At 36.7% G+C, this 19,957-nt stretch overlaps 1 protein-coding gene across 2 annotated transcripts in view; it reads left to right on the plus strand.

The window, feature by feature from the left end:
* ANGPT1 (angiopoietin 1) overlaps window positions 1-19,957 on the plus strand; it is a 157,321-nt gene that overhangs the window by 49,066 nt on the left and 88,298 nt on the right. For both annotated transcript variants that reach the window (XM_082045109.1, XM_082045108.1), the window contains exon 2: window positions 18,745-18,900. In XM_082045109.1, the coding sequence (XP_081901235.1) occupies window positions 18,745-18,900 (156 nt within the window). The remainder of the gene's footprint in view (window positions 1-18,744; window positions 18,901-19,957) is intronic.

The following is a 19,957-nucleotide window of genomic DNA, read 5'->3' on the forward strand; positions in this document are numbered from 1 at the left end:
TCTGATACCTACAGTGGAATTTTGGTGGTATGGGGACACTTAATAATAAATTTAAGTATTTTACAAACCTGTGATGGATTTGCCATGAGATCACCCAACCACTCAACCTGAGAACCCTCAGGCCAGTAGGTTTTCACGATTATGTTCAAAAACTATCTTCAGAGACTGCCTGAAATCTTAAACTCACCATGAAGTAGAGTGGCATCCTATCTGTAATTTAACTTCTTAATTTCTGGGAGAAGAAGCCAAATTGTGTATTTATTTAATGATTCTTGCAAAATTCATATGCAGTCTTGAGCAAAGAGACTAGTCCTTAGGATACCTGACATCTGTATCACTGGCCTGCCACATTACAATACTACTTGAGTAGTTTCTTTTTAGCATTATGAACCTTGTGGTCTTCATGGTATAATGGTCCTGCTTCAGCAAGGGGGATAGGGAACACATTTGACCCATCTTATTCTGTATTTCTAAGGACTAAACTCTTGCTTGGAATAGAATTTGCAGGCCTGTAAACCCTCAGACTGAGAAGGGAACAGAAATCTTGTTTTCTACTCTCTCATGTGATGGTGTTTTAAAGAAAATCAAAACCAGAAAATCCAGATTGCTGTACCTAAGTAACTGATGGCTAATCTAGGAGGAAATATCTAAAAGAGTATTGTCAGCCTAATCCCAGTGAGACACACCTGCCAGTTGGCTTGAGAGAACTTCTGCTCACTGTGTTTGCAGCTATGAATCACATTCCTAAGAGCTTAATGACCATCTTTCAATTTATGAGGAATTCAGGCATTTTTTTTTTGCTTCAAAACTCTCCTTATAGATCTAAACTTTAGCATTTTTGAGATTCTTGTCCTAAAAGATTATTCTTAAAAATGCTCATATGCTTTTTTATTTATATAAGAGATAAAATCTTGAGGAATACTGAATAGCTTTCATACTGTAGAGGAGCATCTTTTATGAACAAAACAGTGAACGTCCTCTAACTTGCCTAATACAGCAATAGAAAGGCAAGGTGCACATTCTATAGTCAACACTATGTATACAGTTTAGTTGAGTGCTGTTAAATCTGTGTGCATTTGGCAACATTTGGCTGAACAGTGATACTTTTTCTTTGGTTTAGGTTGCTACTTTAATAGCAGTTTAGGTTTTCAATCTCTAAAACTATAAATCATATAACTGGTCCTGCCATGGCCTATTGAAATGTATTAGTGAAATGACCGTATTAATGCTGAATTAGTCTAGCACCCAGGATAAAGAAAAGAGTAAAACATCTCACAAACCTAAAAAAATATCCTTATAAGAGAAGTAAACTGAGTGGGCTAATCCTGGAAAATTTATCAGTGACTCACATTCTTTCCTTGTTGAGAAAAGCAAACAAAAAGAACAAAATTCTACCCTTTATAAATACAGTAAACCAGAGTTTAGGCCCCCTCCCTCACACCCCCCATGGCACTAAGGTATATAACGAACTAGCTATGAGACATCTTAAAATCACAAATTCCTCAAAGCTGGCAATATTTTTCTGTTTATCCAGAGTATAAAAGTGAAGAGATGAATTACGCCAAATAACACACAATGTAATTATTTTTAGCTCTGATTCAACAGGAGATTTACAGAGAGATTAGTGGTCACCAAAGAAGTATTTGCATCTGTTGTTTCTGTTATGATCAAAGCAAGGCTCTAAACTTTAACTTTCCATTTTCCAAGTGAATAATGAAACTGGAAAAAAAGAGATGAAGATGTGAGGAGGGAAATGCTATGGAGTATTAAACACACTGAGGACAATTTTGAAACAAAACGGACATGTAGGATGAAGACCAGAGGTTGGATCTGTCAAACTTCTCAACACTCTGCTCCTCATTCCCTAGATTATGTACGTAAGTGTGTGTGCCTTTGAACCATTCCAGTGATTGTGGAAACACTTCATGTTTCCAATGAGGCCTGTGTTGGCCTCAGGCTTTGCTGAATGCCCAGCCCTTTGCGGTACCGTGTCCAGTGTGCTTAATTCTGTGTACCCATGGTGATACAACATTTCTGTGGCTGAAGCTAACAAAGTTAGTACTGAGTTGCAGTGGCAGAAACAAGTCCAATAAAAACCCTGCAGTGGAAACTCAGCCAAAATAAGGCTTCTTTCTAAACAGATTCTAAGATTTTTCAAATATATATAAATCTTTGAGGAGCTGATTTTAAGTAAGTTGAGGGTCTCTTTGAAAAGGTAATTGAAGTGGATTCCAAGAGTCAAAAAAGATCTGTTAACTACCTTGTAAAAGGGGAAATTACCAACAGAAAGAAAGAAAGAAAGAAACAAACAAACAAACAACACAATAATGACAAAAACCCTGCTTGAGCCATTGTCTTTAATGAGATCATCATTAGACCTTTTATATAGTTACCTAAGAAGGAAAAAGATGAAAGATGCCCATGATTTAACTGCATGACTTAGAAAATTATTAGTGGTCTGGAGATCCCATCACAAACAGCTCACTCATAAAACAGAGCTCAGGTCAATAATAGTCAAAGGCATTATCATTTACTAGATTTCAGAAGGCTTTAATGAAATAATTTGTTGGCTTCAGTTCAGTTCATATGCCCTCATCCTGTACTGAGATCTCTCCATGGGAGGAGATCGTATAATAACAGATGCTCACAATTTCAGCTATGTACAAATATACCAGTACATACATATACCATTAGGTAATATTAGTCTATACATGCATGCAATGGTTGGAACTGAGAAGTCCTGCCTCTTTTTTAAGGAACAATCATCATAAATTATATTAATTTGTGTCTTTGTCTGCAAGTTGACTCGATATGGCAGATGTTGAGCTTACATCTAGACTGACATTGTCATCTTGACTTTATTTATGGCCCTTCTTGGGCACACTCAGGAGAGTAGAAATTGAACACTGTGTCATTAACTATAAAAAAAAAAAATAGTCACAAACCACCTTCTTTCTCTCAGCACTCATTTACATATCACTGTTGGTATTACTTGGAAAGAGTGTAAGGAAGGTAAAACAGGGTTAAATACAAGGTTGACTTTAAGCTGGCGTTGTCTTGTAAAAATATTTCAAGTCACTGTGTAGATTTAAATTCTTACAGAATGTTCTGTTCTCTTAACTGAACATCATATTTGATTTGTCCAGATGAAAATATTTGGATTATTTATTTATGTTGGAAAAATTGTATGAATTTAAATTTAATTTAATGAGCTAACTAACTGGTCATTTAACAGTATCAAAGTTTCACTAAATTTGAGACGTAAATGCGGTTTGAAGCAAAATTAGGGAGACAGTTGAAATAACTAATTTAATCTGATTTTGGAAGTTAACATAAATATAGTGATGTATAGCTGTCATTTTTTTTCAGCAATTCTGATCTTCTGTTATATGTGCTTTTCTTTTTAATTGAGATAAAGTATTTCTAGTGGAAAGGCTAGCCTGCATTTTGAATTCGGATCTACTTCTCTCACACAATTTTCTGTGCAGAAACCACACTGTATTAAATAACCTGTAAATGTTTAAAATCAATATAAATCATCCAAGTAAGAGACAATAAACCCATGTATTTTTTGTGTGTTTATATCTTATTTTATGTGAAATTATTCCAGAAGGATATTTACAGCAATTAAAAATCACTCTATTTATTATTAAGCAATCATTTTGCTGATGCACCAAAGGGCAGCTATTCACAGTATCCTAAGAATCGCAGATTGAATAAAACTGTTTTACCATCTACATCTTTCCTTGAGAATTCAGAATTATTTCCTAAAGTGTATCCCTCCAACTACTAAGTCCACCAGACCTAATTATATACTGTATATTTCATTTTTAGCATTCATCCCTTCTCAAGAAAAGCTTTCTAGTTCATGCAAGAGTAGAATAGGCTTTGAGTATAAATGAAATAAAATTAAATACCAATCTGATTAACATTTCAGGACTCAAAAAGCCAGTTTATATTAAAAATCCTTCTTACTATTCTGGCTTGCAAACCATGTGTTAAAAGATTGGATTATGACGATCCATTCCAATAAAGGATTCAAAAATTCTTCTTTGCGCTGGCTCAGCTGATGTACAGTGTGGTCTGTGCCAAGACCCTCCACCTTTCTTAAACATAGCAATGAAACACATCCACCACTGAGCCATTCTTCACATTTGTGACTGGTCACTTCATTCTTTCAAATGTCACTGCTTCTTTGTCTAAAGCATCTTGGTTATAAGAGGGCAAATGTTTGAGTCATACATAGAAGAGTTCCATTCATGTTTATGAGGATATTTGTTTACTAACCAATACAAAGCAGCACTGGTGTAAGAAACAAATGGTAAGAAGCATTTTTTCAGTCAACACGTGACATTTAATTTCAGCTTTGTGATTTTGGCAGTTCCCACAGAGCTTACCTTCAGAAATGCGGCATTTACCTTATATTTACAAAAGGAAATTAGAGATGCCACAGAGAGGAAAATTACTGGGACAGGCCATGTTTTATTTTATTATTTCAGAGGTGTGTCAGAGACTTCTTGTCAGACAAGCTAGTAGCCTTGTGAAAAGTTCATGGAAGCCACGAAGCCGTAAGTTCAAATGTCACTTGTTTTTTAGATGCTCCTTGTATTTCAATGTGGTTTATAGTTGTGACTATTAAACAGGGATTCACACTCTTAATTTTAGCAGCAGATGAGTTATAAGTGCCAGCTTCCTTTTTACCCGATAAATTCACAGACTCAACTGTTGAACACAATATTTTCTGACAGGATGGAAACAGAGGCTACTTCTTACATATTACAGAATCCACTGTTGTATACGTGAGTACACTGTCACCACTAGGAAATTAGGGAATAGACTAAATGTTTGTATTGAGTTGTCTCAAGAATAATCAGCTCCAAATGCCAGTGATCCAGAGTCCATACCCCTTCTGCCTGACAAAAACAGAAGCAGGATTATGAATGCATTGCATTCAGGTAGGGCTGAGTGCATCCCTGATCTGCACTGATTTTCTGGGAGCTAGGACAAGGGAAAAAAGGCAGACTGTTTTTTTTCTTACATTTTTGTATTGCCCAGAAAGAAATCTATAGGGAATTTTGGTAGTGCAGCTAGAGGAACTTCTTTCTACTTGCTAAAATCTGCTTTCAGTTGTGAAAGCAGGCTGGTTTGCCTGCATGTCACTGAAATGCTGTGCAGCCATCCCAGACAAAAAGAAACCTTGCAGTAACAGAGACTAATACAGATGTTTACAAGAGGGTGAAGGAGAAGAGAGAGAATCACATAGTCTAAACACTCAGTTGTCGGTTTGGATAAGGAAACTTCAACCAGAGCACAGTTTTGCAGTACGTTTGAGATTCGTTATCTAGTTTTCTTTGGCAAGTAGAAGAAGTCCTACCTGGAAAAGTCATTCAGATCAGCCAAGCTATTGCAGTGTTCCAGCTGAGCCTCTAGTCCCGCACGCCACAGGTTTGTGGATGATGATGAAGACAACGTTTTCATGCCATGACCTTCTCTCATGTGGCAGCAGTGGACTGCAGGTCTGCTTGGAATGTCTCCTCCTTTGGGGTGCTGTGAAAGCAGAGCTATTGCTGCTGCCCAGCTGGGAAAGATCTGCTACTGGAACTGCAGAGAGACAAAAAAGATAAGCTTCAAAAAAGCCCCCAACACCCTGACCTTTCAGGAAGTTCAGTTCTCAACTGGATCTCTGCAGCTTTTGCTCATTTTGCATAATCCTTCCTGTATTCTTCCTTTAAGAAAACACCTTTGTGATGGCCTTCCAGTCCACTTGCAAAGAAAGGAACAAAGTCTTGTTTTCCTGTTTCTTTGTCATCCCACTGACAAAATGAACAGTGCCACTACTTCCACTTCTATCACACAGAAATCCATTATACATTCTACACATTGTACAAAAATTTACATCGCCCTTTTTCCTGCTGGGAATTTGTGGTAGCATGGTAATTTATCTCCAGTGGAACAGAAGCACTTGTGTTTTAGCTTTTTTTTCATGTCTACAAGCTAGCAGTTTAGTCCAAATGTAATAATGGTTAATAATCCCTATGTGTGTGCTTGCACTAATGTTAACAGCATAGTTTTCACTGAAAATAATATTGGACAGCATGTTAATATGTTTACAGTAAGATGAAAAACCCCAATATTTGGTTTCAGAATAGATTAGAATTGCAGACAGTTAATTAATAATAAAATACTAGCATTCCTGTTGGCTTTGGGAAGATAATTTTACCTGTTCTACAGCTGAAAGTCAAAAAGAGAAGGGTGACTGCAAAACCTCCATTGACTTTAATATGTCAGGATTCCAGACTGTATCTAACCTTCCTGTGTCATCCCAGCAAAGGATCACATGTGGGGTTTTTTCACAGATAAATCTGTATGTGTCCTAACCCCACATTATTTGACTTCATGGAAATGAAACCACAGCATTATTTGCATGGAAAGAATTGGATCCAGACAAGACAGGGATGCAGTGGTGAATCAGGTCCAGTTACCCCACATGTCTCTGTGGCTCTAGTTGGCTCTATTGCTCTCGTGTCCCTGCCACCTGATCAGACCTTCAGGCATAGCATAGAGTTAACGTTGTTTTCATCAGCATCATTACCAGGGATGGAAAACCTGTGTCCTGAGAAAGAGAACACCTATGCTGGAACATTTATTCCTGACTTTTGCATGGGTTATGTTCAGGTTTCCTGTGCTCTGGCCACAGGGGTTTGCAGTGGGCGTGGGATTCAGAGGTGTTTTGCAGTAACTGATACAGTTTCCTTGGGTCCCCTGGGAGAACAGATCTGAGCACGACTAGAGTCACAGTCACAGCATTCCTTTAGTGCCTGACAAGATTTTTCATCTGTTTTCAGTACTGAAGTAATTGCTATGCTATAATGTTCTGACTACAGGGCATGAATGTTATTGCCAGCTAATGGGCAGAATGTATAACTATTAACCTGATTGCGACCTACATCTCAGTGAAACCTCTGCCAAACTTTCTTAAGATTCATGAACACTTTATTCTCTACTATTATGGTACAAAGTGTGATAGATATGAGCATTATTGACGTCAATTCTTCTTTTGACTGAATAGCTGTAGCCATGAGAAATGATATCCTAATTCCTTTATGTTCTGCACATGTGGTTAAACTAATGACCTGGAAGTCGGCATTTATGTACAGCAACTACAAAGTCAGTGCAGCAGATATTTTTCCTTACCCCTGAGGGAGAAGAATAGTACCACATGGCTATCATTATGAAAATGAGATTGAACTAAAATCCTGAATGTGAATACTTGAAAGTTTAGGAATATCTGTATTTGACTTTGAGCCCTGGTCATCTCTGATTCTGAAGAGTTACAGCATGTTTTAAAGGCCTGGGATATTTTCCTTTTATTTAACAGTCCTGTTATTCTGATATGTTGGTTTATTCAATGCATTTTTGATTACATTATAAATGCTTCTGAGTTATTACCAAACCACACTTCTGAATGCAATTTTACTTGGCAGGAAAACATCAGTCTTTTTGTTGTACATAACCTACTTGGGATTTTTTATAAAATTAAAAGTATTGTAGAGGAAGATAGAGAAAGCAAACCCAGCAAGAAAATCTAAGAATTCATATAAGATCTGAGTGAAGGACTGACTTGAAATAACTGGTGTGTCTCATCTTTGACTCATTGCTCAATGTTTTCACCACATTAATCATGCCAAAAGGGCTGTCACTTTATATTTGTGAACTGTGAAGCTCCATCAGGGCAAGGGCCAGTACATGTTCCTGGATTACAAATCGGAAATGACTGTGATCATTATCTCTTCAGGCCCAGAGTCACTGTATGGAAATTTGCAAACAAAAGTAGCAACTTAATTAGTGTGAGAGTTTGTCTAACAGCTCCTGCCGCCTCGCTGGGAATGTGGGAGGAGTTATGGTGCCAGTACTCCTGGGATCACTGGGAAGAAATTAATATTTAGATTGTCCAAAGGATACATCCTATAGTTTCTTACTATTAAAAATATAATTAAAACCATTTCACTTAATTTTTAGTATAACACTTTGTATTGAGCACGGAAGAATCTTAAAGCATTCATGTCTCATTGGTTTTAACTTGGTTATTAAGCATAATATTTGCAAAGAACATGTCTGGTGGCTTCTGGTTTTGCTTGCAAAATTTTCAAATCACTGCATGCAAACTGCCCATCCCTTTGTTTAGCAATCCATTTTTACCATATGCCACTCTTCCTCTGTCCAGCCTTTGCTGCCTCTTTTGTTCTGCATGTGTGCTTATAGACTTACATAATTGTTGTTCATCTATGAATTTATTTGTCCTGTTTTTGTTAAAAACAGCAATAGGAACTGTGCATTAGCCAGAGAAGGAGAAACTACTGACAGCGAAGTAGCAGACACAAAATTGAAGGCTGAAAGCTTCCCAATTTTGTTCATGATTTCATGACTTACAAAGGAATGCCTCACTGTGGTTGTGATAAACAGAAGCAGGAGGGAATATTCTTGCCAGGTTCTGAGAAAAAGAAAAAAAGCTGGCTTTAGGCTTTATTTTCAGTTATCTCTTTTTTACAGTGACTTAGGTGCAGGAATATCTTCAAAAGATTTCTATTTTCAGATTTTCCCTAAATTTAAACGTATGGACCAGTTTTTGTTTTATGGAATTAGAGTAAAAGAAGAGATTTTCAACCCGATTTTCTTGTCATTACTACTGGGTTTGTGCTCAGTGCTAAGTACAGAACAGCCTGATTCTATTCCTTATCACTGCAACTCCAGTACAGTTACTCCTTTAGCAGCATTTGGAAATGCTAATACTGACTGCCTGTCTGTGAGCTCTCTGGAGAAACCTGGACTTTTACATCTGTCACTCAGAGGCTGTAGCACTCAAGAAGTAAGCCAGGGCAAGGAATTGATCCCAACAATCATATTCTAATCTCACTCCAACAACTGGGAATGAAGGAGATTGTATTAGCACACATTTACTTAGAGGAAACCTGTAATTGCTGCCTTTCAAAATCCCCAGAGGAATTTAATGAAAAGAGGGACCAGAATTGTCTTCATACGTTTTAGGTGCTCTCATATTTCCTGAAAAGAAGGTCTTATCTTTCTATACAGTTATTAAAGCCATAAAAGGATATATATCTTGAATTCTGCCATTTCAGACAAACCAAGGCACTTTTGTCTCATTAAATTTCATAGTCTTTTCTGCAAGCTAATTTGAGCACCTAACATTTAATTATATGGTTTAGTGAACTCCAAATCTTTCTACTGCTGCTTCTAAAATGGGATTTTTATAATCTCTTTAGTGGAAGGAATTTATCCTTATTCTATATATATATGTACATTTATGTGTAAATATAAGTACATGTATAATGAACATGTGACAGTTTCAATGTGAGATTTTCGTGCATGTTTCTCCTTTTAATAATTATTGGGAGTATTTGTCAAATATTTTATTTAAGTATTTTAATTCACTGTTTGATGTGTGTTCAAGCAATCAGTTCCATCAGCACAGGGAGAAATCAAATTTTCTGAGGCTGCACATATTTTGGCAGGATCATCTCCCCAGTATGCAGAGTTACGTGTTCGTTATAATGCTGAGAATTATAGGTATGTCTGGAGGTACTTGGAGATTAATGGGTATATATAGAATTTCAAGAATGGAAAGAAAAGGTGTTAGAATTTGTACTAGTAGTTAACTTTTTTATGGTGCTGTGGGAAATGGAAGTTCTTGTTTTACCGCTACAGATATTTCTGGAAATTTCATTTATTTGTGCCTTCAAATTATAAAATGATTCCAGCAGAGATGTATCAATATCATTTTTAATGTCTGTCGTAAAATTAAGGTAAACATTTTCATGTATCCAGAATATCTGTCATTAAACCTCTTGTGCCCAGATTATTATAATAAAAGTTAAGAACCATAAATATAGCCAAACTTTATAGGACACAAATGAATATTGCTGCCTACATTTATAACCTATAATTTAAAGGAAGTTGTTATGTATATACTCATGTAAATCTCTGCACATAAGTAGTCTGTGTGAGAACATATAAACTCTTGTCTAGATATTAATTGCTGATAGTCTGAAGTAGTTCAGCAGATTTCAGGCCCTCACCTCCTTGGGTTTCTCAGAGAAATTGATTTTACAGCACACAGAGGCTTTACTCTTTGCTGTATTAGGTATCAATGGACAAGAACATCAGTCTGCAATATAAAGTGGAATCAAGGTGTTACAGCCAAATGCTGAACACCAGACAAACAAAATAAAATAATATTTGCTATTATTAGCCAAAGGAAAGGAGGGGAAAAGAACAAGCCTCTTGTTAAATTCTCATTCTGTATAGTGTAGATAGAACTCTCTTAAATAGAAATGGAGCATCTCCCTTATGAGGAAAGGCTGAGGGAGCTGGGTCTCTTTAGCTTGGAGGAGACTGAGGGGTGACCTCATTAATGTTTATAAATATGTAAAGGGTGAGTGTCACGAGGATGGAGCCAGGCTCTTCTCAGTGACAACCGATGATAGGACAAGGGACAGTTGGTACAAACTGGAACACAAGAGGTTCCATTAAACTATGAGAAGAAACTTCTTCTCAGTGAGGGTAACAGAACACTGGAACAGGCTGCCCAGGGGGGTTGTGGAGTCTCCTTCTCTGGAGACATTCAAAACCTGCCTGGACACATTCCTGTGTAACCTCACCCAGGTGTTCCTGCTCCGGCAGGGGGATTGGACTAGATGATCTTTCGAGGTCCCTTCCAATCCCTAACATTCTGTCATTCTGTGATTTTTTTCACTAAACAAGACATGCTGAGTTGAAGGATCTCATCTGTTTACAAGCACCTTGGTTACTCAGGTGCTCTAGCTAGTTAAAGGCTTCACTGAGAAGCCGGTTTGGTAGCAGGATGCTTTACCATCAAACAGACCATGACCCATGCTGTCACTGCAGATATGCTCTGCTTTGATTCTTCCCTGTGTTTTGAGATAAAGTTAGCCACATGAACACTAACCATGGCCACCAGGATCAGTGGCCCCACACTTCTCTTTTTGGAAAAGGCAAAACCCTACTGTGGTTCAGTCCCTACCAGGTACTTGTGAAACATCATAGGCATTGCAAACAGGGAGCACATAATAAGATTTGGTTTTCTAGTAAAACTGAAATTCAGGAAGCTTAAAGTATTCCCTGTCACCTATCAAATGATACACGAACACTTTCAGTTTTTCTCCCCACTAGGTTATCAATGATACGAGCACACACACAAAGGATATGAATGCGTTGTGCACAGACCATGAGTTACACTGGGTGTTTTAGAACTGATGGGACTGGATGTTTTGTGAATTTCTCTAGGTTAAAGGTAAAAATAATATTTACCTGGAACAGTGAGGAAGGTATTTGATGGCCCAGGGGCTCCCCTTGCATTCCTGTAGCCCCATCTGTATTGAAATTGCAGTACTTTTAGTGCTTTCAGTGCATTTAAATTTCCCATTTATTCTGTATAAAACCATCCCAAATTAAGACTATGGATGGCTGGCAGTCATCATCATAATATAATGTCCTGGGTCTTCAGCTGTCTTTGAGACTTTGTATCAGGTGCTGATGAAAGGCACAAGGGTAACCTCTAATGAAGTTACAACCTACGGTTAAAGACAGACAAATGGCAATAAAAAGGATTTGTGATTTCTTCACAAGGCAAGACCTAAGACAGAGAAACTAAGAGCTGAAGACAGAACTCATGGCCGTGAATAGGGAGATTCTCCTCCTGTGATATTTATATATGGCACTATGGAAAGAAGAAACTTGTGCAAAGACTAGAATGTAATGCGGTTGAGTCTTAATTTCACAACTTTTCTCGGAAAAATGTTTTCATACACAGAATACCAACAATACACTCATATGTCATAGTGATGAGTGTAAGAAACCAAGCAGAAATAAAAACAGATTGAGTAATATAATGTTAAAACATTATACTACCTCCTATAATATGAATAAAAAGTTATAGATTCCAAACTATACTACAATTTCCCAGGTTCACTGAAAGTTTAGCGGTAAGCTGGCAGTGCACTATAGCAACAAGAACTATTTATACAGCTTAAGACTACATTTTTCAAGAACCATGTGTAATGTAGTGAGGAGATATTTCAGTGAAAATAATTTTGATTAAAAGTCATATATTCATCTTCAGGAATGAGCCATAAAATGTCTAAATGTTTTTCTATATAGAACTTGTTACAAAACAGCCATTCTGAAAAGTAGTCCTCACCAAAAGTATCTTTGCCAAAGAAAATTAATTAGCTCCACACTTAAAAAAAAAAAAAATCTCCCCTGATGTTAATTTTTTTAGGGTAAGATTGCAGATGTTACCTCTTCTACAATTATGCCTTCCTTTTCAGTGTATATTGGAGATGGTTCATGCTTGCAGTCAACTGTATAATCATAAATAAATTTAGTTTATAGAATTAAGTGGTTTGGAAAGTTAGATCAAGAAAGAAAAATATGGTTGATACTGTAATAAAATTTGTAAAGGTTAACATTAAACTGGATAATCCTTTGAACCAGAAATATTACTAATCAGTAGAAAGTACGAACATATTGTTCTGATTTACTTGTTGTAAGTAGCTTCCTTGTGGGACCAGTTAATCACATTTGATACAATTCTCAGTTATGCTGCTTATTGATTTTATAAGCCTTAAGGTTAAAAAGCTGAGATCTAGTATTCATACAAAAGTAACTGAAATTGACTCATAAGTTGTTTTGCGTGCTTTTGTAATAACTGTAATAAATTACATTTGAGATGACGAATACATTTCATTTATATAGATTTTTGGGTCTTAGTCTAGAAGCGGTCAAGCTTTTAGAGTGATATAAAACTTAGAAAACAAACTGGAAAGGTTTCTTGAAGATGCCTTAGTAGAAAGCTGAGATTGAACTATCAGCCCAGTACAATCAATACTTGGCCTAAGTCAATACACTGTCTTTGATATGCCAGAGATTACATGAAGTGAAACTCGGCCTTCTTGATCTCATAAATTACCTGTATATTCAATATCATGCTACTGGGTAAAGCTGGCTAGGGAAATCTTCTAATATCTTGAATCTAAAAGTCTGTGTTCCCCATATGTTGTATTGATTGGTGTAGGAAGGACTATTTCTATTAATATTAAAGTACAATGCTTAATAAAATACTTTTGCTTGCAGTTTCCTAAGATTCCAGTGGGATGCCATACAGCATATTCCTTCACTGTCATTATGTATTATTGCCTATTATATTTTATGTACCTTACTGTATAACATAACTTGGTACAGAGATGCCATACTACCACTGAAACAAACCTGAGTGTCCACAAATTGATGGATTTTCAGAGACTGTAATTTTCAAAGCAGCCTAAAAGAAGTAACTTGAGTACAATACAGTTGTAGAGCTGGTTGACACAACAGTTTCCCAGGTGGTTCTGTAGATTGAGTCCCTGCTAGAATGTATTCATACGTTCAGAAACATCCTGGGTGACTCTGGTGAGTTTCCTCATTTTGCTGTTCTATGCAGAATGGTTTCTTTTATTTGTAACATTATGTGGGTTTGGTTTGTTGGTTGGGTTTTTTGTTTAATTTTGTTAATTCTTGTTAGCCTTCTTATTAAGCTAAACTTTGCTAAGTCTTTCCATTTTCTAGATTTATGACCAGTCTTTGTCTTGTGTACACTCTCCCAAAATAACGTACATTTTTTTGAATTGTAACATTCAGAACTGGAGACAAAACTCCTGCAGACACTTGATGATGCTAGATGCAGCAGGAAGATTACTTCGTGTGTTTTGGAATAACCTCTTCAATCTATTATCCCAAGTTTCCACTGACAAAAACATGTCTGGTCATCTTTTGGTTTATCTGAAGAGGAAAACTTGTGTGTTTTTATTTTATTTTAGTTTTTTAGTGTCTGCTTTTCTTTTTTTTTTTTTTTTTTTTTTTTTTTTTAACTAGCTAAAAGATTCTTCTGTATTCATAGCAAACTTCTATTTGACTGAAGGTTGTTATAAAACCAAGCTCAACCACCATGGTGTCAAGTGTCACTAGTACATTGGAAGTCACCTGGATCAGAAATCTCAGTATTAGTCAGCTGCAGCTGAATCAAACAGGATTTGGCTGCTGACACATCCTGTTTCATCTTAATGTAATCAGTTAGCCAAGATCTGACGAAGCTTCTTCCTCAGATAGATCACTTGTGTTCTTGGGTGCAATCTATATTGCAGTCCTAGTAAGCCTAATTGACATTAGATTCAAAAAGTAGTCACCTTCATTTTCCATTTGATAGTATATCTACAATTTTTTTCCTGGCTGATGTACGCTTTCCTTGACATGCTTAAAGCACATACGGTAAGGTTGTTCCAAACAAGATGCAGATTAGTGTGTTAACATTTGCTTTTATGTACCATCCATGTTCATTTTCCCTTATTCCTACTGATCACGTATGGTCAGAAATAGTGGAAGGATGTATTCTGTTTGGTCTCTAGTCTTAGAATCTGTGATGTGAGAATGTTGCATCATCATAAATTTGTTGTTTTATGAATCTTTTCTCATTTGCAAATAGTTTGTTAAATATGCTAATTTTTTGGGTTTTTATTTTTTTAATACGTGTAACGTTGGCCTTTTCAATACACAAAGAAAATTGCTTTTTTTTTTGTGATAAAAGCTTTCCTAACCCCTTTGCCTTCTGAAAAAGTCACAGAAATTCTGTGTTATTTTATATATTTGAACTTCTTCCAGCTTATTCTGACTAAGGCTGGTCACACACTTATAAAATACAAATTACATCAAATGTCAATTTTACATCTCACTCCCCAAGGCAGTTTGTCAGTGTAGGGAGGTGTGACCCTCCCTAAGACAGAAAAGCAAAGAAAGCAGAAGAGAGCTTTCATTGGTTGTTGTGATAGAGTAGTACTAGTACATTTTTCAGTATGCAAAGTAAGACAAGACAAAACAGTTCTTACCAAATATCAATGGTATGTTACTTTCTATTATTCCAAATTATGTGCTTTATATGTTTAATGGTAGTAGAGGGAAGCAGGCTATTGTTACTTCAACTTGCATTCTTGTTCTAAGGCAGTGTATGAAAACCTGATGTTGTCTGGATATCATAGCAGTCCTTACCATATAACTACATGGGTCCAACATTACTTGATCAAAGTAAAAGCTCTTGTGTAATTTATAAGACATCTGCCACAAACCATTATAATTTACTTAAGCCCTAAGTTACAGTTTCCATTTTAATAGTTCTATTAGTGTTTGGGTGGTTTCTATGAAGATTATTCAATAAATATGGTCCAGAAAAAGCTAGGTAGTTTTAATGCATAATTACCTGGAATGTTTATTGAAGAATAATACTGAATCTTCTGACAGATTTATTTCAGAGAATATTATAATGTTATTATTCATCCCACCAATAATTCTGCATTGCTGAAAACTCCTGTGCAATGTAAGGAATCTTATCAAAAGCAGATGCAGCTGAATAAAGAACAGGATCATCAATGAACTAAAGAAGCTCATATAGTAGAAGGGATGAGATGGGTGAAAAGAACACAGAAAAGAATTCTGTTTCACTTTTTCTACAAAAAGTAACTGAAATAGGAAGAAACAGTAATACAAGGATTTAAAAATCCAAATGTAAAAAGTAGATTCACCTGAGAAGTGCATTTCGTCATGCTTTATGTATTTAATGCAGTGTCTGAACAAATGGAGTTTAACTTAATTATAGCATGAAGGGGTTCTAAAAAATGACTTAAAACCCTAATTGTTCTTGAATTTACTTCTGTGAATAGATGCCTGCATGCAACATTTTCTGTGAGGCCACCCTGCAAGGATCCTTTTGCCACCTGTTAAAAAGATGCTATTCCTCTTAGCTAACCACAAAGAAAGGCGAGTCTAAGGTTCACTACACTTAGTACAAAGCCTCCAAAGAAGGGAAGGCTTCAGATAAAACTCAGTTCTTGGCCATAATGAACCTGGTAAATGTTGGTTTCCTGCAATAAAAATAACAGGTGAAATCTTGGCCTATTGAAGTCAATGGGAATTTTGCCATAGATTTTAGCAGGGCCATTATTGGAACCAATAAGTCTTGTGAGCAACCTAAAAACTAAGTGGGTGAAGGAAAGAAGGGTAATTAGTGCTACAGGTCCTACACATTATTTTAGTCCTTGGTCAACACTCCTTTGCCTAAGCGAATAGCTTCTGATATTCCTGAGATGTGTTCACAGAAACTATTGTGTCAGTGTACCGAATACCAAATATTTACAAAAGGATTGAATGAGTAATTCTGAAACAGGAAAAACAGCTTTGTTGTTATAATGAGTCAGTCTCAGATTCAACCAGAGGTTGTTTTAGGGGTGAGTAACTAAGGGCAATTCCCCAAGAGTGAATACCCAGAGGAGTGTGTTAGACTACAATAATTAAATGTACAAGTTATCCAATATGCTTCAGTCTATGCCTGTTCTTGCTAGTCATAACCTGCTGTAGCACCATGCAGATGCAGTTAGCTCTTTCAAACACTGTCCTTTCTGTAATGTGAGTAAAATAACAGGCAAAATATTTACTTAGTAATAGAAACGTCTTTTCGTCTTTTTATATTTAGATCCCTATCTGTGTTTTTTTTTACTGATGTGTGAAAACATCTAATTTCTGATGTGTAATAAGTACAGCCACTATCTTTTTGCATGGATTTTCCCAGGCATCCATTGCGTACATAGAATCGTAGAATCATAGGAATCAGGTGTTACAGCATCTGGACCATAATATGGAGAAGCACAATCATGCAGTTTGTGGGGCTCTTTCAAAGGGATTATTTTCAACCAAGGGATAGTAAAAAAAACCCATATCTATATATATGTATATATATATATATATATACATATATATATAATAACAAGGAGAAAAGGCTGGCTAAAAATACATTATCTGGTGTGAAAGAGATATACGGGCATAGTACTTCTGAACATAAAAGCATTGTGTAGAAATGTGATGGATCTTTAAAATCTCCCATGAACTATCTTAATACCTGTAACATATATCTCATTAATAAACTGAAATAAAGTAAATTTACACCGGGAGTTGAAAATGGTGACATCTGAAGCAGACGTTGTTTTGTCATATACAATTTTCCTTGTCTGTTTAATCCCTTTTTAATACTTATCAGAGTATTCAACAATAGATTTTCCCTACCACTTAAAACACCCTGCAGGTTTCTAGTCCAGAGTAGTTACCTGGCAATTCAAGCAAATGTTTCTGTTGTCTGAAACCGTAGGACATCCACTTTGTTTTTGATCATCTCGATATTAAGTGCTTCTCCAAGGTGGAGAACAAACAAACCATGAACCACTGTCTTATGCAGAAAATATTTTACTTTGTGGCAGTGCTCTTTCTCTGTAAAACTATTTTTAAAACTAGTAGGAGGCGCACATAAATGATCAAATTTGTAATAAATCTTTTGTAAGCTCAGCTGATGTGGCTCATCAGAACATGTAGCAGTAGTTACCCCTAAGCACAGGAATGATTATAGATAAGATGAAAGCAGCTCTTCTTATTGATTACACTGCATATCTGACTCCTCCTCCTTTCTTTAGTCTTCAGATCGGCTCCATCTGGTTCTTACACTTTAGTTGTGCAACTTACCTTTCACAATGAAACATGCTTACTGCTGTGAAAACAGGTCCAATGTGATTAAAATTGTTAGCTAAAACAGTAGTTGCTAAGTCTGGAATCAGCTAACCATAAAATCAGTCACAAAATGAAATTGAGTACCAAATCTTCACTGGGTGCAAATCAGCTGGAGGGCAGCTGATTTCAGTGAAAGGTATTGAGAACAACGTTCTAGGCCACCTTTCTTTATGTTAATACTTCATGGAGCATGTCAAGCAAGGTGCCAGAACAATGCTTGTATAAGTAAGCAACAATCCCATCATGTTGCAGACTAGTCCTGGGTTTATGGTTTGGGCGAGGATCCAGGTAGCTAAAAGGGAATGACCCTGCCTGTGTTAACTAAAACCAACTGAAACAAAAAGTGACCCTCTCTCTGGCGTGCTCAGCTGATATAGAGGGTCCTAATTCAGATTGTGTTCAACAGGCTGCAAATGTAAGCCAAAAAACGTCAAAACAAAAGCAAAGGAGCAAAACAGCTTTCTACGCTTTTTGATCAACAGCTTCTTTCTTTTATTGCCACGACAGTGTCTCCCTTCCTTTAATGTACAATTTTTCGGTCACAGCTAAACTAAAATGCGTTAATTGCTGAGTTTGTGAAACTCTTTGGGGGGATCTAACCCAGCAAAAAAAATCGTATTACTGAATGTCTGTGAGAAAGGAAAAATCCAGGGGAGGTAGGATATGGTAGGATCTCTTCCTGGTAGGACTCCCATGTAAGTTATGATGTACAAGTGGGCAGGGCACTTCCCCGTAGTGAACTTTTTTCTTTTAGGGGTTCCTTTTGGAGCTGTCATGACATCTCTACCGCAAATGCTCACTGCAACCTTGACACAGACGGAAGCAGGCAAGGCCTGCTCCAGCTCATGACAGCAGGTCATGATTCTTGGAAAAACATTGGGACTGTGTGACTGCAAGGGGTTACCCAGTCAGGTCCCTTTTCCAACAGTCACAGGGTCAGCTGAGACTTGGGCTCCCCCTGAAAACACTGAAATTTCCCCTTTTGGCAAGAATGCCAGCTATGCACCCTCATGTCACCAAAATGCCTAAACAGGTAAAAATACCACAGCTAAAACCTTTTCTCTTTCACAGCTTGAGAACTACATTGTGGAAAACATGAAATCTGAGATGGTGCAGCTGCAGCAGAATGCTGTGCAGAACCACACCGCCACCATGCTCGAGATAGGGACCAGTCTCCTCAGCCAGACAGCAGAGCAGACGAGAAAACTCACGGATGTTGAAACCCAGGTATGTTCCCAGAGCAGTTTTCTAAAACCTGTTTATTGCAGGGACCTTTTCCCATCCTCTTCCTTTTCTAATGGACCACCACACAAAACATTTCAACACAAGGCTCCAAGAAACATACACAGTGGTGATGACTGAACCTTGCTATGTGTCTTTCTTTTGATTTCCTTTGTTAGTATATTTAGCTCTGGGCATGCAAGGTGGGCAGCACTATCCAGGAAACTAAATCAGCATTTGACTTCAAATAAAAAGCCCAGCTACCAACTGTGAATGATACATGTGTCAAGCTAAATAATGAGTTTCAGGCTAAAACAGTCTTTGATCTCTGTTGTTTGCTTCTTTACTATTACAAGGAAGTTTGTTTATTTTCTGCAAGATGTTTCCAGTTTTTTGAAAAGTAGCGCATGTTTTCAGCTTTTAAACTGTGAAGAGAGGGACAGGCATCAGCTTCTTCATAAAACACTGTGTATTTGTTATTTCTGTAAAATTGTATAACTTCATATGAATTTAAAGAGCTATCTCAATATGATTCCTAGCACTAAAATTACTGTTGTGATTACAGTGACAAGAGTATCACTGTCATAACACAGAGTACAATTTCATACTGTGCTCATTGCAAAGATACATATGACTTCTTCCCTTTTAAAGTCTTTTATCAGTAATTTTTATCATATTTGTATTCATCGTTTTTACCAACTTCCTCTTGGTCTTCATAGCATGTGGTATAATATCAGCTGCACTGCATTTGTTGTTCATTTAGAACAGGGGAATTAAAATATTGCATTTATTTAGTTTGTTCTAGAAACATATGTACTTCTTGGAAGATCATATTTTCTGTTCTAGTGTTCTTATATTTACAATATCATTACTGAGTTATTACATACTTATATTACAATACACAGAGAAACAACAGAAATTATGGAAGACAGATCCACTGCAGGTTCCCTGCACCATTTTTTCTACATCTTTATTAACAGATCAACATTCACTTGTAAATGTTGTGATCTCAAATGACCACATTTTCTAAAACATAGTATATTGACTTATGAAAATGTTAGGG

This window comes from Streptopelia decaocto, assembly GCF_964273445.1.
Source record: "Streptopelia decaocto genome assembly, chromosome: 2".
Taxonomy (NCBI): Eukaryota; Metazoa; Chordata; class Aves; order Columbiformes; family Columbidae; genus Streptopelia; species Streptopelia decaocto.